General features: G+C 44.9%; 1 protein-coding gene across 7 annotated transcripts in view; it reads left to right on the top strand.

The window, feature by feature from the left end:
- CIBAR1 (CBY1 interacting BAR domain containing 1) overlaps positions 1-22,349 on the top strand; it is a 1,541,282-nt gene that overhangs the window by 217,395 nt on the left and 1,301,538 nt on the right. For all 7 annotated transcript variants that reach the window (XM_044067346.1, XM_044067347.1, XM_044067348.1 and 4 more), the window contains exon 2: positions 9,066-9,300. In XM_044067346.1, the coding sequence (XP_043923281.1) occupies positions 9,066-9,300 (235 nt within the window). The remainder of the gene's footprint in view (positions 1-9,065; positions 9,301-22,349) is intronic.

Here is a 22,349-nt window from a genome sequence, read left to right as displayed (position 1 = left end):
TATAGGTCATGTTTCATGTTGTTTTAGATGGGTTCCTGAGATATTGTCTGAGCACACAGCTGCAGTGTTTTTGGCCATTTATTTCTCCCTTTGGAAAATGCCTGAGATGTTCATCCAGAAATGGTCCCTTGAACGTCTTTGCACTTCCACCATTTACTCTTAATCCTGTTTCTGGAGAAGGCCAAGTTTTGCAATGCCAATCCGTTTTGATGGCTCCATTTTGACCTATATAAATATGCTTTCCCTCACTCTGGCTTCATTTTCTAGAGTAGCCTGTATGTCTGACTCCATCCAGAAACATTGTCTCATCTTTCTGGCAAGTCTTACCTGAATCCTCAATCCCTACATTTGACTTCATGGTTTTTTCTAGTTCCATTGAGTTGCAGGGTCCCATCCTACTCAGAAAGGGAGGTCTGGATACTTGTATCTGTTTGTAGCCTAAACATCAGAACGACTTCAGAGCAAGTTGACTTATTTCTTTGAGCGCTTTTGTGTTAGGCTAGTGTCCATTATCTACTGCTGTGCCTAGCATTTTTATTTACTTCTCTCCAATGTTTTTTTTTTCTCTCACTGTGACCTAAGTTACACTAGCAGCCATCTACAGGTTTCACCAGGAACAACAATGTATTGTTGGTCCTTTTTGAAAATTAGAATATTTGTAAAGGATATCTATTTGACACCTCTATTAAAAATTCCAGTCTCTTTATTGGATCTCTGCTTTCTAGAAAACAGTTCTGCTGCTCTTTGAATCAGCTCCTGTGACAGATCGTAAATTTGTGCTTTGAAGGGCTCTCTGCCATTACACTGACTAGAAGAATTTCAGAGCTGCAGACCTTCCTTCACTACTGTTCCACAAAGAGAGAATCCATGATAACTAATTCCTCCTTTATAACAGAGACTGATGTGAATAAGAATGTTAACGTGTATGTGTGTGTTCTTTTTTAAAGTGTTAGAACAATGGTAAATAGTTGCTGAATCTTATGCACATTCACAGGCAACTCAGACCATTCTGCAAAAGTTGAATCTATTGGAAAGGATTGCTGACTTTTTGTGTCTTTCTTTAACCATGAGGTCCAGTACCAGTCTCAAAACTAACTTTGTCTAAGAGGCTTTCTCCATGTATTCGTTGCATTTTCTGAAAAAAAAAATCTCTGATATGCTCACTCCACTGGAACTATAGCTACCTTTCAGGCTTTTTTCAAAAATGTATCCTTGGATGGTATTTGTGCAGCTACTGCAAGGGCATTACTGAATACCTTTACATGACACTATAACTTGGATGTGATTTTTTGGGTATAGGTCATCCTACAGTGCTATTGTTATCAGGAGTATACTTTCATAAGGAGCCACGGACAGTCTCAGTCTCGGATGTGAAAGTGATGTACTTTAATGCTAGATCTCAATTATCAGTAGCATCTTCATCGGCATACCATTTCTTCTCCTGCCTTAGTCCTTACTGATCTTTGAGTGCTTTTTGACGGCATTATTGATTGATTCTTTGTGTGTATAGTTGCTGATTGTGAGTTGTAACTTTATTTCATTTGGGTTTTCAGACACATGGAGAAGAATTCTATTCTGCATGTTATTCTGGGTAAGAGGGAGAGTCTTGGGTAGACTGGGAAAATTTATATGCTGTGCTGTCCTGCCTGTCTTAGTCCTTTAGTGGATGAAGCTAGAACTGCATATCCAGCTGTGACATTATGGGGTAATTAAACAACTCTTGTTTACTGACATACATGAAAAGTAACTGTAAGAAGGATTTGAATGCATGTGTGATGTCCCACCACTGCCAACCAATATATGACATGGATAACCCACCTCTGGGCCAGTAATCAAGGAGACTCAATCCTCACCACTGACACCTGTGGGGGGACATGCACTGGGAGGATAATGGGTACACACACAGTATTTCCAGATGCATCTCCCTGCATCAAGTGCAGTTTTCCTTAAGAGTATACAGAGAGTTTTTGTATTGTATAACTGTTGTAGGATACACACTAAAGTGCGCTAGCCTGTTTATAGAATTTACAGTGTTTTCTGTGTGTTTTTCTGCTATTTCCTGAAAAAAATATATATATTCTCTTTTCCCACCTTTGCTGAACTAGATTAGTCCAGATTTCAGGTTTTGCTGAATTGCGGACTGTGGTATAGTTTCCTGTGTTGCTCATATGCTTACTTGGATAGGAGGAAGCTTCTCTGTTCACCAGTGAGAGTGGGGAGCTTTGAGCAGCCTATCTGTCCCTGGAGGAGTGGTCTCAGCCCTGAAACTAGTAGCTTATTGTCCGTTTTGGGTAATTTCCTATCTCTTTCAGTTTCCCTGCTTTAAAATCCGCATTTGCGTGGTTTTGCACCAGTATACAACTCCACACAGCTCCTCGTGGTGTCCTGCAGAGTGATACAGGCAACAGAGAGACCCAAGAGAGACTTTTCCAGATTTAAGTATTTTGTTATCTGTTATTTTGCTCCAACTGCCTTTTCCAGCCTAAAAAGCGAATTTCTAACTGATCTGTGCTTTAAAAAGTTTAAATTGCATTTGCCTTCTGCTTTTTACAGTTTTTGCACTTGTTTTATATCAATTTAAGTCGTTTTTGTATTTTATAACTGTTGTAGGCTACACACTAAAGTGCGCTAGTCTTTTTATAGCATTTACAGTGTTTTCTGTGTATTTTTCTGCTGTTTCCTGAAAAAAACAAAACAAATATTCTCTTTTCCCGGCTTTGCTGAACTAGATTAGTCCAGATTTCAGGTTTTGCTGAATTCCGGACTGTGGTATAGTTTCCTGTGTTGCCCATATCCTTACTTGGATATGAGGAAGCTTCTCTGTTCACCAGTGAGAGTGGGGAGCTTTGAGCAGCCTAATTGTCCCTGGAGGAGTGGTCTCAGCCCTGAAACTAGTAGCTTATTGGCCGTTTTGGGTCAATTCTTATCTCTTTCAGTTTCCCTGCTTTAAAACCCGTATTTGCGCGGTTTTGCGCATAGCGCAGCATCGGGCAGCACAGCTTAAACGGGTTTAAATTATTCCCGGCTCCACAAAGTCTGCTCTTCACTTTTTCCCTTAGAACTGTTCTAAATCTCAAAGTAAGCACTCTATTTTCATTCTAAAGCCCTGCAGTTGCTCATATAAGTAATCTTATAAGTAAGCACTAATAAACTAAAGCACTACACCCTCTTATACTCCCTTTAAGTACTTGGCTCCCTATTGGTCCTTTTTGATCAGTCAAAAAGTAGTTCCTTATACTATTCTGGCATGTCCAAAAGTCAGTTTCGGGTTTACTGTCCAGTCCATCTGGTGAATCTGGGAATCTTGAGGCAATGTTACAACTGCCTTATGTACACAGACCATCCTCTCCTCCTCCCAACAAGTTCAAATATATGTGAGAGATGCAACTATATAGCCAAACTGGAGGCTGAGCTCTCTCAACCCAGTACTGACACAGTCAGTCAGGAGGAGAAGGTAACCACACACACACCACAAATCCAGTCTCACATAGACCTATCGCAACAGCAAACCAAACACATAAACACACAAAAACATACTCGGAGGCTCTAAATAAAAATCTGCCCAAGCAGCAGAGACCTCCAAAGCAGACATCCAAGCAACCGCTACCCCACAACAATACCCACGTATCACATAGTTCACAAAGTCAGTGTGCCACACAGTCACAGCCCTTAAGGCTAAAAACACACCTAATACACTTGTAATAGGTGACTCTATTGTTAGACATACTGACATCCCACTCACCAGGCTGAACAAGGAGAAGGTCACTGTAAGCTGCCTGTCGGGTGCCAGGATCCGCCACATAACACAAGCACTCAGGTCACTCCAAAGCAAGTACATACATGACTCCGTCATTGTCCATGCTGGTGTGAATGACCTGAGACATACCTCCCTGGACTACATGAAAAGAGACATAGAGGAGCTCTCTGATCATGTAGCCCAGGCCGGTATGACCCTGACCTTGAGTAGCATCTTACCCTCACCAAGAATGATGCCACAGTATAAAGACAAAATGATAAATTTTAACAGTTGGCTAAAGTATTGGTGTCATTCAAAGGGGATCCATTGTCTGTCAGCCTGGGATGACATGCTCGACAAGCCACGTTGCTTCGCTAGGGACGGCTTGCACCTGTCACCCCTGGGCTTTCGAATACTGGCTAAGGCTCTTGCCACCCCCCATAGTGCCTTTTTTAGGCAAGGCTCAAAAGACCAACCCACCTCCATAGACAACACAAGGAAAAAGAAACTAAGGGTAATGCTGCTCAATGCCAGAAGTCTAAATCTCAAGATGCACACACTCGAAGCTCTCCTCAGTATGGAGAACAGCGATATCTGTGCAGTAACAGAAACCTGGTTCAACGCTCCCGAGAGCACCCCAGCACTACCAGGTTATACCTCATACCATGCTTTTCGGCCCCAAAACTCGGACCAAACCACAAAAGGAGGGGGAGTATCCATATTCATCAAAGATACCCACACCTCCTGGTTAGTGACACTGCACGAAGCATCGGAGACCATCCATGTGCAACTAACAGTGGGCAAAACTGCCTTTCAGTTTGTAGCCTGCTACAGACCACCCTCCCAAACTCAGGAACCCCACTTGGCTTTCCTGAGAACACTGGAGAATATGAAGGTCTCTCCAAACACCATTAATATTGGGTAACTTCAACTACCCAAACATAGACTGGGAGCACTACTCAAGCCCCAACACCCTTGCCCAACGGTTCCTAGAATTTATAAACTCAAATGCTATGGAACAACTGGTCACCACTCCCACAAGAGGGGAAAACGTACTGGACCTGATCATCACCAACATGGGGGACTCTATGTTCCATACCAGAGGTATACCCCTCATTAGTAAGATCTGACCATAAATTAATCTCACTGGACATCCATATCCCGTCCCCACCCCCAGCCAAGGAAACCACGGTGAAGAACTTCTCAAAAGCAAACTTCACACTTCTCCAAACCGAGGTGGGATCCTTCAAAGCCCCCGGGCCAGTGGAAAATACGGCCCAAACCGCAGAATCCTTTACAAGCGCATTCTATGGACACGTACAGGAATGCATGGATCGTGCTATTCCAAATAAAACCAAGACTCACTCCTCCAAAGGCAGGAGACCTGTCTGGTGGACCCCAGCCATAAATAAGCTATACAACAGAAGGAGGAAGCTACTACATGATAGAGCAAAATCCCAAAAAGGGACGGCATCTCTGATCAGTACTAGCAAGAAACTACGATCCTTCATAAAATCATCTAAGGCCAGCTTCAAAAGAAAAATTGCACAAGACGCTAAAGATAATCACAAGGCCTTCTTTAGTTATGTCAGGAACCTGGGTGGCAACTCCCAGATATGCTCTGAGTTAGTGCAAAATGACAAAAAATACACTGAACCCACAGACATTGCCAACATCCTGGCATACAGGTTCAGTGCAAACTTCTCCCCCCGCCCTTTCCCCCCAAAAGAGCAAATGTCTATCCCAACAGAGTGTAGCCTCCCTGACATCACAGATGTACAGGTGAGAGCTGCCCTCTCCAAAGCAAAAAACACAGCATCAGTGGCACCGGATGGTGTCCCGGGCTGCGTCTTACACAAGCTCCAAGAAGAACTGAACCCTCACATAAAGTCACTGTTCAATCTCAGCCTTACTACAGGATATGTACCCAAGGAATGGCGTACAGCAACAGTGGTCCCACTCCACAAAGGTGGTGCTACAATGGACCCCGGTAACTATCGCCCTATAATCATGACTAGCCTGGTCTGCAAAGCTATGGAGCGTATCATCATGGAACTCGTAAACAAAGACATTGGGAACCTCCAAACACTGGATCCTACCCAATTCAGCTTTGTTAAGGGGAGATCTTGCCTCTTGAACTTGGTCGACTTCTTTGAAACCGTCACCAAGGCCATAGATGAAGGGAAGGTAGTCCACACAGCCTACCTGGACCTCGCAAAAGCCTTCGACACAATACCCCACTCGGGCATCATAAATAAGCTCACCAGCTTAAATATCAACCCCTATGTCACAAGATGGGTTGCAAACTGGCTCAGGGATAGAACCCACATGGTCAGAATTGCAGGTGCCATGTCAGACTCCAAACCAATTACAAGTGGCATCCCACAAGGCTCAGTCCTGGGACCTCTCTTGTTTGGTATATATTTCTCTGAGGTACAGGCTAACATGGGTGGACTATGGCTGACCAAGTTTGCAGATGACTGTAAACTGGATGCCATAATCGACTCGCCGACTGACACAAGCGTCCTCCAAAAGGGTCTCACAGAGACGGATAACTGGTGCCAGAGCCATGGCCTAAAGCTAAATGCCAAAAAGTGCATAGTCATCCCCTTTGGGAAAAACAAAGTGCCCACAAATTACCACATAGGTTGTAATCCATTAAGTACGGAAGAAGTAATTGGGGATTTGGGGACCCAAGTAGATGGCAATCTCTCCTTTGACAATCACGTTGCCAAAGTGGTTAGAAAGACCTTTTGTATAGCCTACCTTATCACGAAAGGGTTCACATCTAGATCAAGAGAGGTCATTGTGCCCTACTCATCCCTCATCAGGCCCATAATTGAATACAATGCCCCATTCGGGATGTACCTTACCCGACACCTGCAGCAACTGGAAAGACCCCAAAAGTACCTCACCAAGAGGATCAAGGGACTCAAACTGATGCCCTACGCAGTTAGGCTAAAAAAACTCCAGCGCTACTCAGTTGCTTACCGCCTACTCAGAGGCGATCTGTGCCTGACTTATAAAGCCATGTCCAACCCAGAATTAATGGACATGCTCCACCTCAGGAAATCCATATCCCTTAGAGCTACATGCTCCAGGGACTTAAACCTCAGCACAGAAATAAATAGGACATGCTGGAGGGACAGATTCATATCCCAGAGGCTCCCCTCACTCTGGAACAAAATCCCAATCCATGTTAGGCAGAGCCCCTCAATGACCCTCTTCAAGAGAAATCTTGACGAGTGGATGACAGATCGTAAGTTTACCCCTGGGATCTCTTCTGTGGCCCTACTAGACAGAGGCACAGTAAACTAGCCTTAAAAGGGCCATCTTCTGTGACCTACTTTACAGAGACACAGTCAACTAATCTAAAAGGGTGGCGAAAGCCAAACACACTCTGGTTAGGCTTATAAATGCCCTAGGGCAGATAGCCTAGTATCAACCTATGAACCTATGAGAGCACAGTCAGTCTTGGGCTGTTTTCTTCCTCTTTCTCCAGATCCCCAATAAAACTCCCCACTGGCACAGATATAGAGTTGAGATCTCAGCTGAGTGTCCAAGCCAAGGCCTGTAGTATCCTCTCTATCCAACCAGTGCTTTGTGTCCCTTCCCAAGTAGCTGACACACACACACACACACACACACACACACACACACACACACACACACACACGGGAAAGGCTGGCACAAGTTTACTAGCTATGCCCCCCTCCACCCAGACTATCAGGTAGTTGTCACTGCCACCAGAACCCGTCGCTAGCTGCTCTAGCATCCTCTGTATCCAACCAGTGCTTCGTGTCCCTTCCCAAGTAGCTGACACGCTCACACACACAGACACTCATGCACAGACACACACACATACCTGGGAAAGGCTGGCACAAGTTTACTAGCTATGCTCCCTTCTACCCAGACTATAAGGTAGTTGTCACTGCCACCAGAACCTGTCCCCAGCTACTTTAAGGCCCTTAATAAAGGGTGTCCAATTTTACTGTGTAATATTAATACTAATACAAATGGTAGTTTGACCAACAGCAAGGCTGTTAGTTGTGTCCCACACAGTGTCACCAAATAAATATGCAAATACTCTCAAACTTAAATGAAAGGTTTAAATATATTTAATAAATAATAAAAGAACAAGAAAATACTAAGCATATATTCACAGTGACATCAGAGTTTAAAATCACAGGAAATATGTAAAGCAACATTGAAGGACAGTTTCAAACAAATAAAGAAAAGCAATATTTAAACTAAGGTTCACTGTATTCCTGACTGAATTTAAGAGAATAACCATTCCCTAATAACTTACTTAATAGAACAAGGCAGATGATGCAGTGAATGGTGGTTCTTGTTGTCAGGTCCAAGACAGAATACAGAATGCTCTCTCTCACCAAGAGACTTCTCAAAATAATATTTAAATATTACTGGTGGGATAACTTGCAGAATGGCACCATTTCTGGTCATCTGACTTCTAGTTCCCATGCAAAACTCCCATTAGTGGAAGTTGGCAGGACTTGGCACCTACCTGTAAAAATGCATGCACAAGGGCTTTTGCTCAGTTCTTGGCAGGTGCTGGAAGTCATAAAACAATTGCATTCCTCCGTGCTTCCAGAGTAGTAATTAGTTCACTCCATGGACAATACAGAAAGCTTCATAGTACAGACTTTGTGTCTCTGGCTACCTTGAAACCTGTGAGATAACATCTTTGTGGCCTAGCCTATCAAGTGATTTAATTTCTGATATTTTTCTAAAGTTTGCTAGATTGAGGTTAACCCTCCAGTTTCCTCTATTAAAACATATACATTTAAACATTTACAATAGTGCATGTATATTTCTGTTCTCTGCAGTAGTCACTCTGTAGATACATTTCAAACACAAGCACTTTACAAATTCCTTTTCAACACAAATGTCGGTACAAATCAGTTTGATATACACATGACATACAATACTAATATATTTGTAACACCAGCATCATGTATGAATCAGTTTGATATTCCCAAATGACATATAATTATTTACAAAATTACAGCTAGCTGTGCTGGCAGTAGCTCCTTTCGTCACACTGTCTTCTGGTTCAAATATCAACAGTGAAACCATCCTGCATTACTGCTTCATTTTTGCTTTCAACCAGCATTATATTTTTAAGATTCACTGCTTGATTTTTTTCCTGTTTCATTGCTTGTCAGATTAACTAGAGCTGTTCAGACTTTTAGCTTTCTTGTAATAACACTACATCAGTCATCTATGACATGAATATTTGCAAATGACTGACTGACTTTCAATTCAGGTCTCAAGTAAATGTTTTTTTTATGTATTTATTTATGTATAGGGATAACCAGGCTCAGCAGATTCAGGATGCTGTGTCAAATGTAGAAAAGCATTTTGGTTTGTTGTGCCAACTCCTAGCAGCATATATACGCAAGACAGCACGATTGCGGGACAAAGCTGACTCACTAGTGAAAGAAATCAGTATTTATGCAGATACAGAAACACCAAACTTGAAAAGGGGTCTAAAGAGTTTTGCTGTTGAACTTGCAAACATACAAGACTATCGAACAGCTCAGGTAAATGTCTTTTTATTTTATTTGTATGATCTTTATGCTTTACCATTTGCTAGAGTTTATGTGAATTCTAAAATAAACTGACATCTTGCCAAGACAGTGCACTTGCAGCCAGCAGGACTAATGCATTTTATTTAACTACTGAAGAACACTAATCCAAATGAATCTTTCCCATGCTCAGCCCTTAAGTAACTCATTAGCAGCTCATATATTTAGTTCTCTGCAAACATCATGAGCAATGACACCTAGCAAATGGTTCTGTAATGACCAGTATACAGCTAATCACATTACCTGTTTTGTAAGTGAGCAGTTCAGACCTGATCTGTCGTTGAACATTACTGATTTTCTAAATGTGTTTATGCATTATCAACTGACTGACTGTTTAGAGCATGAAGTATCCTGCACTGATTGTTCAGTAATGTTCTGCTATTAACTATACAGTTACCTCTGGTCAAAGCTGCAGCCAAATGAAAATAACCAGAGCTTCATTGCATGTTCAATGGTAGTTACTAGGATGTTATCTTTGAGGATGTTAAAAAGCCTAGCCTTAAGTTCCCATGGTAGTTTTTATCCCCTATATTTTGCAGCAAATAACCCAGAGATTGGCTGAACAAAGATATCTAGGAATAGTTACATATTTCCCCTATCCATGAGTAGGGGGTGCTAAGTTGGGGGGATGAATTTGAATCGGGACATAAAACACAATTGAAGAGTCTTTAAGCAGCCCCCCTTCTCCAGTCCATTTTGAGGACTTCACCTCCTTCCTTGTGTATCAGTGGTTACCCAACAGTAGAGAAAGTGAAAAATACAAAGAAATGAAGAATCACTGTCAGTGTTGCAATAGAGACAGTGCCAGCATTGATTTTTCTATGAGAAAACACAAACATCAAGGTACCAACTCATCCAGTTTTGATTGAGTTGCAGCCTCATCCACTTTACATTCAACCAGATATAGAAAAGCCATTTGGTACACTGAATCCCCTGAGAAATCAGACTTTATTTTGAAGAGCATTCTACAGTGGGCACTAGTAGGGGCTCCCTCTTGTGAAGACCTTGTCTTGGTATGATCTTTTGGAAGAGAAACTTGTATCTTGAAGATGTTGTCTTTCCCAAATCTTGGTGGGGACTTTTCAGCCTACAGTTGTCAGTTCTTTTATGTCACTTTGGATGTCGGACTTAATATTTGTAATAAGTCATTCCCCAATTTTGATTTAAGTGCAAAGTGTTGTAGTCATCCGGTCAGCATCTGGGACCCAGAACAGTGCAATTGTTACTAGTAGTAGAGGAGTACAGTCTGTGGCCGTGGTGGTGCAGCGGTTAGCATTGTCACCTCACAGCAAGAGGTTCTTTGGTTCAATTCTTGGCTGGAGTGCCATCTGTGCGGAGTCTGCATGTCCTTTCCGCTGTCAAGTAAATTTAAAAACACGCAGATGGGTGCGAGCGTGTGTGGGTGTGCCTTCTGTGAAGGTTGGGTGCCGGGCTGGCAACAAGACACCATAAAAATAAACTGCCAATCATTAACGGACCCGAGTTCTGCTGTGGTGACCCCTAACTGGGAAAAGCCGAAAGATAGTAGAGGAGTACAGTGTGAAGAGCCACAAGTTGTCTTTTTTTAACCTAGCTACCAGAAAGAGGAGCATGAGAAGGTAATGATCTACTTCTCTGAGTGACTACTTTTGGAAGGTACCTAATACAGAGATCAGCAAGAGAACTCCTTCCTTAAACACAAACGGTAGGAAAAATGAAATGTTAAAGGAAATTAGCATAGGGATAGACCATAGAATGCCCCTTATAGGTATGCCAGACAGGATGATTCCACCCGTTAAAGGCATATAAGCTTTCTCTTGAGTAGCAAAGGATTATACCAACATCAGTCAGTGGCTGACAGTGTAGAAAGAGGCAGAAGCGTTTCTCTTGCACCTGTCTTTGGGACTGAATCTTTTGTTTGAGCACTATCCTTCCTCTGTTGGTACCTTCAGCTGATTATGTTTTCATGGAACGCATTCAAGTCTCCTAACCAAGGACTCTGGTTGAAGTTTGACAAGGGAAGCCACGTCTTCTCATTCCCCCACCTCAACTGTTGCTTTGTCAGCTAAAGTTGAGATGAGTAGGCTGCTGCTCCTACCCCTGTAGACTTGCAACTTCTCTGCAGTGTATTGGATTGGATGGCTTGGGTCTCTTTGATACTGCTTGGTATTTGACTTTAACCACTTTAGTACCAGTGGGAAAGCGAGTCCTCCATGTGCCACTGATGGCCAGGCACAGTCTTTGGCATGTGTTTGTTTGTTCATAGGTTTATACTAGACTAATGACTACCAGGGCCTTTACAAGCATCACCATGCAGTCCAACCCAGTTTTATCCCAGAGTTCCTTGGACCCTGTATGTTGGGGTTTCTTAGTAATTGGGTAGCTAAGTGTGGAGGGGGGCATGTTAGTTGGGATTAATTAACTCACTGTTGACCTCTATCCATCAGAGACACAAGGGTCAGACCAAGGGTGAATTTGCGATTTCCCATCTAGAGTCAGGGATGAGTTCTGCTTCAGGTAGATGGGGAGCTTCTTCCATAGGTCGGGGATCCTTTGGGACATGCATCGATCCCTCCAGTAGGTTCTGTTTATGTTGCAGGCAAAGTTCAGGTCTTTGGATCTAGTGATGCTCTTTGTGTTTCACTGTTGCAGTCATCACACTTGGGTTCTCTGCCTGCAGGTAGCCCACAGTCGGCCCGAACACCAGAGACTTGGTATTTCTGTGTCGGATGCTGTCGCTTCTTCCCTGACATCAGGTCGTCAGGGGTATAAAAACGGGCAGCTGACACCATTACACCAGTCTTTCTTGTCGAGCAGGAGCCCGAAGCAGTTCGCAGGTGCCGGTTGGCCGCTACCTAAATTTTTCGTTTTCGAATTGAATAATCCTGAAGTCTTCTAAAGCTAAGTACCCAGCTGGGGAGCCTTTTTTCTTGCTCTAGCCAAGGTCAGAAAATGTTAACAATTGTCTTGCCTGTGGAAAGCAAATACCTCAGAGATTTTCATTCTTACTGCGTCACCTGTTTAGGCCCAGACCATGACTTCCCTCACTGTCGGTTTTGTGCCTTAACACCTGAACCATTTGTCGCCGGGCTCTTTGTCGCTACATGCTTTCGGTCTCAATCTCCGTATTCTGAAATGGCTTCGGTAAGCCATCCGACTACCGATTTTCTGAAAAAACATAAGGATAATGACAGAAACAGACCGCATAGGTCCAAAACTGCCACCGACTTTTCCTTTAAGCTAGTCGCCAGTCCGCCGGTACTCAGTGAGGCACCTTTGCAGCCCCTGATGCCCGCTTCAGTGGATTCGCAGGCCTCTGTTGAGACCCATTCAGAGTCTGGTATGCCGTGAGATTCTTCTTCGACTGTGGAACTAGTGGATGTCTCTACCTTGTATGGGTCCAGAGCTGCTGTGCAGGCTACGGCTTCTGAGGCACTTTTTTGCTCTATCGAAGTTCGAAACAAACCAACTTAATTTCTAACCAAAACTACTGAGTTTCTTAGGCCCAGAGGTCTCACTACGCCTAGAAAAGCGATGACCAAAGCGCATGCTCAGGCACCCATGCCACAAAAACAAATGCTTAGAATGGCTGAAGACGTTATTACTTTGATTAGGGGAAGTCGGCCTTCCCCTGCAAAGAGACAAAGAATCCAGTCTCCTTCAGGTTCTACAAACCAGGAGTCCGATGACTCTGACCTTTCTGATTATGAAGACATGCCCTTATCAGCCTATGAGGATTTGGATGCAGAGGAATCCATTCCCTGTGCCTCCCCTCCAGAGGATTTTTCTTTTGGTGAAACCTTGCATACTCTGAGAGCATTTCCATTGGGAATGCCAAGACTATCCTCAGTCCAAAAAGAGACTCGGACAATTTTTAGAGTTGCCTCAGCACAGGCTTTTATCTATACCCCCTGTCCTGGATGTTGTGGATGATGTTTTCATGGAATTCAGTCTTACTCCTGACACTTTACCTCCTGCCCCTAGGAAACCAGACAGGTACTACAGAGTACCTGATACTCAAGTTTATTTTCAAGAATCCTACTGCTGACCCAGAGATCATTTCCCAGGGGCCTAAAGGTATTAAGGCTACTACAGCCAATAATCCCACCCCTACGGACAGGGATTCCAGAGCTTTTTACAGATTGGGTAAGAAGGTATATACCTCTGCAACTCTTGCTATCAGGGCATTGAATTGCCAGTTTCACATGCTGAAATACCAGCAACATATTATGGAACTTATTAAACAAAAAGTGGTAACTTTTCCAGATTGTGCAGAAAATAAAGAATTGCTGGAGCTTATGCACTCTGCAAACCAAGTCAGTATGCATACTTTGCAGGGTGACTTTGATGCCCTAGAAGCATCTTGCAGGGCAGCAGTCACTGGCTCTGTACTGAGAAGACATGCTTGGATGAAGGAGCAGACCTTGCCAGATCATGTCCAATCTAAATTACTAGATGCTCCTTTGAATAAGGACAGTTTGTTTGGCACCAAAGCAGAAGAGGTTCTTAAAAAGATGGAAGAAAAAGCTAAATCTATGCAGACTGTTAAAGAATTCCTACACGTGCATCCCCCTAGATTCAGTAGGCATTGCCCTTCAAAAATCTGGTCCTTTCTAGCCCCCTCCAGGTCTTTCCAAACAAGACCCAGGGGAAACAGACCACCCAGACTACAGTCTCAGGGTATGCAGAGATCTAAGCAATGGAGTGCTCCCACCCCTAAAGCAGGGAGTGGTAAGCCACCTCCTTATGGAAAAAGCTCACAATGACTTCTTCACTCTACTTCCTAGCACTGCCCAATTGCTTGTAACTCTAGGAGGAAAACTTGCCCTTCATGCAAAAAACTGGATGTCTATCACTCAGGACCGATGGATCCTCAACATTGTATCCCAGGGGTACAATTTTTTTTTCCATTCGCTGCCAACCCCAAGCGGGTTTCCAGACCTTCCCCTAAACCAGTGGGCAGAATCTCAAAGCCAAGTACTTTCCCTGCTCAATATCAGAGCTATTCAGCCTGTTCCAGTAGAACAGAGTGGTCAAGGATTCTACTCCAGACTCTTCCTGGTACCAAGGAAAGAGGGCTCTTGGCACCCAATCCTGGATCTTTCAGTTCTCAACACCTTCCTGGTGGTACCAAAGAGATGCTTACCCTGCAACAGCTTCTCCCTGTGTTAGGCAAGGATGCCTGGTTAGTCACCCTAGACTTAAAAGAAGCCTATCTGCACATTCCCATAAGGGAGTCATGCAGGAAGTATCTACATTTCAGGGCATGATCTATGCATTATCAGTTCTCTGCACTTCCCTTTGGCGTATCTACTGCGCCCAGGGTATTCACAAAATGCCTGGATCCAGCCATTGCATACTGTAGGCAGAGAAATATCCAAATTTACCCGTACTTGGACGACTGCCTGATTCAGGCAGACGGTCAGGAATTGCTGCTTCAGCATCTGACATTTGTAAAAAGCCTTCTGACTTCATTAGGATACACCATCAATGAAAAGAAATCACAACTGGTACCCAGTCAAAAGATTGTATTCCTGGGAGCAAGCTTGGACTCATCTTCCCAGATGGCATTCCTCACTTCAGAAAAACAGGTCTATCTGACGGACTACTTCAAACAAATGGCCCCAGAACCCAGCTATCTGCAAGAAAAATACAGCAAGCCCTACGGTTCATGGCCTCATGTATACTGCTAATTCCATATGCAAGACTGCATATGAGGAAACTTCAATGGTACTTAAAAAGTCTTAGGTGCCAAGATTCTCAGGACCTGGAAACAGTCATTCCTATCATACCTTGCCTAAGGACAGAGTTCTTTTGGTGGGCAGAAGCGTGCAACCACAACAAGGGACTGCCTTTTACTCAACCCCACGCTGCCCAGACCCTAACCACAGACGCATCAGACTATGCATGGGGGGCTCATATGTCTAGCAAATGTATTCAGGGCCACTGGAGCCCAAGTCAAATTCATCTGCACATCAACGAAAAAGAGATGCTAGCTGTACAGAATGTCCTGACAGCTTTCAGATCCCTACTCTTTCCAGGACAACTGCTGATAAAAACAGACAACACCACATTTATGTGGTACATCAACAAGCAGGGGAGAACCCATTCTTACCCACTTTGCAGGTTAGCCATGGCCCTGTGGAATACGGCCTTGGAGATCCAAGTCCATCTACAAGCTCAATTCCCGCCAGGCAAACAAAACTCACTGGCAGATGACTTAAACAGAAATCTCCTAGGCCCACACGAGTGAAAATTAGAGCCCAGCACCTTCAACCTTCTGATTCAGAAGTGGGGGGACCCCAGAGGTGGATCTCTCTGCCTCCCCCTACAACCACCAGCTAAGCAAATTCTGCACCAGGAACCATCACAGCATGGCCTGGAAAGTGGATGCCCTATCCTTTCAATGGGAAAACCTCTCAATCTATGCTTTTCCCCCTCTGCCCCTTCTCTTAAGAGTATTACTTAAGATAAAACAAGACGGGCCAAGGACAATTCTGATTGCCCCGGACTGGCCACGCCAGCACTGCTACCCACTCCTGCGCAGCCTGACAACGGTGCCGCCCTGGCACCTACACCAGACCCCAACCTTACTGTCACAACAGGAGGTACAGATTTTGCATCCACAATTGCAAACCCTAAATCTTGCAGCCGGGCTTATACCTTGAATACTCCACCAGCACCCCTAAGCAAACAGGTGCTAGACGTCATCCTTGAAGCCAGAAGGCCCAGTACAAGGAAATCCTATGCTGATAAGTGGAAACAGTATTGTTCTTGGATTCAGTCTAAAGGAAAGGACACAGCACTGCCCTCCTTACCTCTATCCCTGGATTACCTAGCAGAACTACTTCACAGAGGCCTATCCTTCAACTGCATTAAGATCCATGCCTCTGCTATCTCGGCTCATTACAATACTGAGCCACCTCTGTTCTCTCACCCTTTCATCAAACAGTTCCTGAGAGAGGCAAACAACTTAAGGCCACCAAGGAGAGCACCCACCCCTGCTTGAGACTTTTAACTTTCTACTGGAAAAACCCATGCTTCCCCCTTTTGAACCTGCTGCTTCAGCAGAGTTAAAATTCCTCTCTTGGAAAACAGCGTTGCTTCTAGCCATCACTTCAGCTAGAAGAGTGTCTGAGTTACAAGCACTGATGGCTGTGGAACCCTTCCATGTTAAGTTGTCCATTTCGCCTTTGTTCTTGCTGTTTGGGTTCAGAGCCGATCCTTGGCTTCGACTTTGCCATCTTCTATAGCTCGAGAGCTGTTTACTGGCTCGAGGCTACCCCTTATCCCAGAATGCCCAGCGTCCACTACCCAGATCTCGTTTGCCGCTTCAGCTGAGAGGTTGCTTCGTTACTGGCTCAGGCTTAGTATAATTTTTTCTATTATTATATTTGTTGTTTATTCTTAAAAATGTTGTCAAGTTTGTCAAGTTTTTGTCTAGATATATTACCTTATCTCTTATCGCTTTCTTGTGTGTTGTAGCTTTGTTGGCCATCGCTCCATAACTTGCAGGCCTTCTGTTTCCCCTGAACTCGTTTAAATTAGAAAGTTCTCCCCCCCCCACCTTAGGACAGCTGTTTAAATTAGAGGCTCTCCTTCTGTTCCTTAACTGTAAAAAGAAAAAAAAAAAAAAAAAAAGACTGTTTGTTTGTTTCTTAGTTTTGTAGTATAGCTTTTTCTTATTGTTGTTGTGGTTGTTGTTAGGAAAATGTCTAAAGATACAAAGGTATCTGACTTCAAAATGTGTGACTCATGCTGTCAGAAAATGTCTCTGGCAGATGGGCACACTAGTTGTGTATATTGTTTGGGCGCTGTTCATGCAAGACCCCTGTTCTATATGTCACGCTTTTAGTCCAAGGGTCCTGCAGGAGCGCAAAAACAAATTAATCCTTCGGGGATTATTGAAGCCTTAGGATTCTCCGGCTAAAAGTACTAAGCTAGCGAAATCCCCTAAGTCTGTCAAGCCGTCGGCTCCACCTTCTGAGCCGACTCCTTTACGTGACCAACCAAGTATGTTGGTGCCAGCTGGCACTGACAAGGCAACTCCTCCGTCTGCTCCATCTGCTATTTCGGAGCCATCTCAGAGCCATAAGAGACTGATGTCTCCGTCCTTGGAGTCCATCCACTCGGCACCTCTGTCACCCTTGTTACAGAGTGAACGTAGCCATCATTCTTCCCACTCCTCTCGATCCTCTAGATTATCGGATCATGATGTGGAGAGAGTAGTAATTAGGTTGCTTAAGTCACAGGCACTGGCAAAATTACTGTCCAGCCCACCTCAATAGGTATCAGCTCCAACCGCCTCTATTTCTGTTCCTCCTCCGACTACATTTAGCTCGGAGCCAGAGACCATGGATGCGCAGGTAGTAGAACCGTCGGCGCCAATTATCATCATCTCCTTCAGTTCCGACGTCTGCTCCAATTACCTCGATTGTACCTTCTATCGAGGGATCTGGGTGCCGGGGCTCTCTCGTCGCCTCCGAGGAGGGGAGTGGCATTGGACACTTGTCCGACCCCATTCTCCCCCTCAGAGCTTTGGCGCAGTTGAGCTCGGCTCCAACATTGGCCTCGGAGCCGTCACCCTCAACGCAGAGGACTCCTGTTTCTTTGGAGCTGGAGCCTTCTGTGCCTAGAGGTCGAGATGCCTTCGAGGTCATGCGGAGTGTGCTGTCCCCCGAAAAAGCTCTACTGCCAGCTCCATCGGCTCCTCCCCCCATGGTGTCTGTTCCAACCTCTACTCCTTCTCCAGACCCCAAGCGTAGGGAACCTATGCCCCAGGACACCCCATTGGGTGATCCCTCTTCTTCCGAAGCCTCCCCTGATCTCTCGGAAGAGCCTCCCCGGAAGAAGTGCAAGAGGAAGCACATAGACTCCCCTGAGTCTGTCACCTCAGATACAGACATGGATGAATCGGAAGGGTCCCCAAGGTCCCCCTCTGAAGATGTTTCCTTTTCGGACATCCTTGAAATGCTTAGGCAGAGGAGGGACTGGACTTCCTTAGCCCCTACTGAGGACAAGTCTGTATACCTGGACACATTCAGTTCCCGACCTTCCACCTCCTGGGTATCTCCTCCTTTCGATCCACTCATGTCTGTAGTGGCTCGAAAGGCTTGGTCAGCTCCAGATTCTGTGGAATCTACTCCGAGGAGACCAAACAAATTTATTACAGCCCCCCAGGACAAACAATTCCTCTCCAAAGGTGTGCCCGTTGATGCCATGGTGGTAGCAGCAGCCACCAAGAAAGAGTTAGAAGAAACCTCTTCATCTGTTCATCCTCCAAACAGAGTCTCGGATGATGGACAGATATGGAAAGCGAATGTTTGCTTCAGCGACCTTTTCAATGAGGTCCCTGAACTATCTGTGCCATTTTACACATCTTCAAAGGGATCTCCTGAAAGAGCTTGGAGATACCCTTCAAGATCCTACAGCTGAGGGGGTACCAGCCAAAGTAGCTTCTCAGCTTGTGACTCTTAATTCCATAGTCAACTCCTCCATGAGGCTGATTTCCTATGCAGCCGATGGAGTGAGCAGAGCCGTAGGGACAGGTGTGGCTCTCAGGAGACATGCTTGGATGCAGCTGTGTCAGTTTGCGGAACCCTTTTGAGCATCCTTCACCAGTACTCCCTTTGATCGCTCCTTTCTCTTTGACCTCAGGTGAAAGACACGTTGACCAGGTGTGAGCAGGAAGGCAAGACTCTCTCTGCCATGGGAGTCCATTTTTCCACCCCTTCCAGACCTTACCCCAAGGGTCAGAAGAGCGGAAAGATGTGGTTCCAAAAATCCCAGGGACACTTGCCTGACACACGTGGTGATTTTTTCCCCCCAGGGGCAGAGGGGGAAACAACAATAACAGACGCCGCCCTCGTGGCAGAGGGGGACCGCAAAACCAGGGTGACAGGGAAACATTCTCTTCCAAACCCTTCCAGCATCCCTGAAGGGTTGCCCGACTGCTCACCTCTGGAGGTAGTCTGGGGAAGACTTTCGCTGTACCCAAAAGCCTGGCAAAATATAACAAGAGACAGATGGGTACTGTTCATTATATCCGGAGGTTACAAAATTCCCTTCCATCAATTCCCCCATAGAATCAAAAAAGCCCCTCCCAGATGTCCCACCCAATCTAAGGGATCAAGCAGTCACAGAAGTTTCAAGACTGCTAGAAAAAAGAGCCATTCAAGAAGTCCCCGCAGACTAACTAGGATCCGGAATTTACTCAAGATTCTTTTTAGTACCAAAAAAGACAGGGGACTGGAGACCAATACTGGATCTCAGCAGATTGAACAAATCTGTACAAAAAGAAAAGTTCTGGATGGTGACAGTGCAGTCCATTTTCCCTTTTCTGAGTCAGGACAATTGGATGTGCTTGATAGATCTTCAGGACGCGTACTACCATATCAAGATGGGCAGACACTCCAGGAGATTTCTTCGCTTCTGGGTAGGGGCCAGTCATTACCAGTTCAGAGCTCTGCCCTTTGGTCTCACCTCAGCCCCCAGGGTGTTCACCAAGTGTATGGCAGTAGTCACGGATCACCTGAGGCATCAAGGATTCCAGGTGTTTCCCTGTCTAGACGACTGGCTCCTGACTGCTACCACCAGGCACTAACTCTTAGAGGCACGGGATTATACAGTCACATCATGCACTCAACTAGGCATTACAGTAAATTTCGAAAAATCTGCCTTTTTGCCCTGTCAGTCTATCACATTCATAGGAGCAGAATTAAACACAAAAGAAATGTTTGCAAGATTATCACAGGAAAGAGTTTCCACTATTCATCAACAAGTGTTAATTCTAATGCAGAGCAAAAGGATTCAAGTCAGATATGTCCTCCAAGCTCTAGGCTGCATGGCAGCTGCCATTCTTCATGTCCCATTAGCATGTTTCCACATGAGAATACTTCAGTGGCTTCTTTTCACGCAGTGGTCTTTCCAGGAACTACCCATGTCTCACTTGATCCTGATCACAGAAACATGCAAAAGACACCTTTCTTGGTGGATGGTCTCCCCACTAGTAATTCAGGGCAGACCTTTCATACAACCTCCTCCGGTAGCCACAGTGAACACGGACGCCTCCCTGATAGAGGGGGGGGGGGGCATTATCTAGGCTGGACAGTCCAAGGCACTTGGCAACCTCACGAGTACCATCTGCATATCAGTGTCCTAGAAATGAGAGCGTTGCTCCTAGCATTGCAAGCCCTTCAAGACTCTCTTCCTTCCGGGACCATTGCATTCCAAACTGACAACGTCAGTGGTGTGGTACATCAACAAACAGGGCGGGACCAGGTCTTACCCCTTGTTTCGAGAAGCACTCAGACTGTGGCAATGGCGATTTCCTCCCAACATTTTCTGATAGCAATGCACATGCCTGGGGAAATCCAATGTCATAACGGACAGGCTCAGCAGAGCTATCCTCATGCCTCACGAGTGGTGTCTGAATCAGGAAGTTGCGGATCTTATCCCCCGCAAATGGGGACAGCCTTGCTGTGACCTGTTTGCCACTCCTCTCAACAACAGATGCAGCAGCTACTTCTCCCTACTTCCTCTTCCAGGTCATATACACAGTGATGCTCTAGTCCACGATTGGCCTCAGGGACTCCTTCCCCCTTTTCCCCTAATACCAAGACTCGTACAGAAAGCAAAATTGTTGGGTTGCAGAATGATCCTCATTGCCCCATATTGGCCTCGACAGATATGGTTCCCGTTCCTGCACCTCCACCTTCTGGATCAACCGTGGATTCTGGTCCCGGTTCCAGATCTTCTGATTCACCAGTCAGGCGGGTTGCACCAATCCCTTCAAACTCTCCAGCTCACAGCTTGGTTACTCCACTAACAACCTTAGCCAGGCTTTTCAATATCTTCCCAGCAGTCTGTGATATTATTGTTTCCTCACATAAGACTACTACGAGGAAAACGTATGCTAGTAAATGGAAACTGTTTTCTTACTGGGCAGAATCTAGAAATTTGGATCCTTTCTCAGCCCCCCAGTCCATGAAATTCTTGAATTTCTAGCACAACTCTTTCAGTCTGGTGCGGCTTCCGCTACCATTAGAGTACAACTAGCTGCCATTTCTAATTTTCATATCAGTATGTTTAATTCTAGCATAATGTCTCATAAGCTCTGCAAGGCCTTTATGAGAGTAACATCTCTTCTTAGATCCCCAGTTAGAGATCCTCTTCCTCCTTGGGATCTCAATTTAGTTTTAGCTTCCTTAATTTTGCCTCCCTTTGAACCGGCAGCATCATGTTCCTTAAAATTTCTTTCTTGGAAGACGCTTTTTCTGGTTGCTATCACTTCAGCTAGACATGTCTCAGAACTTCAAGCACTATGTGTTTGTCCTCCTTACCTGGTGTTTCACAAGGACAGAGTTTCTCTGAGGACCAATCCATCTTTTATCCCTAAAGTCTGCTCAGAGAACAATTTAAATCAATCCGTAGATCTCCCAGTTTTCTTTCCTAATCACAGCATCAAGGCAGAATACAAGCTCCACCAATTGGATGTTGACAGACAGTTGTGTTTTTACCTCCATAGAACTAAGGAACTAAGAAAGTCAGACCAGTTATTTCTTTCTTATGCTTTCATCAAACAAGGCCTTCCAGTTTCTGAGGTGACCTTATCCAGATGGTTATCTGATACTTTTGCCTTTATTTATCAGTTACGAAATAAAGAGCTACCAGCTAAACCAAAAGGTCATTCCACTAGAGCATTATCCACCTCTGTAGCCTTTCAGTTTAGGTTGCCCATAGACTCAATCTGTGCAGCTGCCACTTGGGCAAACCCTCACACTTTTATCTCTCATTACAAGGTGGATTTGGACTCCCAGAGCAGAGCTTCCTTTGGTTCTACTGTTCTGAATAGTCTGTTCCAATGAGCCACCCGGGATTTTAGGTGCTAGGGACGCTGTCCCAAACAGCAAGAATGAAGGCGAGATGGACAACTTAACATAAAGAAGTTATGTACCTACCATTTCATTCCATGTTAGTTGTCTTCATCTCGCCTTCCTTCTTGCGTCCCTCCCTCCTTCCCCCTT

This window comes from Protopterus annectens, chromosome 3.part1, assembly GCF_019279795.1.
Source record: "Protopterus annectens isolate FY-2018-M chromosome 3.part1, PAN1.0, whole genome shotgun sequence".
In the NCBI taxonomy this organism is placed as follows: domain Eukaryota; kingdom Metazoa; phylum Chordata; order Ceratodontiformes; family Protopteridae; genus Protopterus; species Protopterus annectens.
This window is presented reverse-complemented; position numbering and strand designations above follow the sequence as displayed.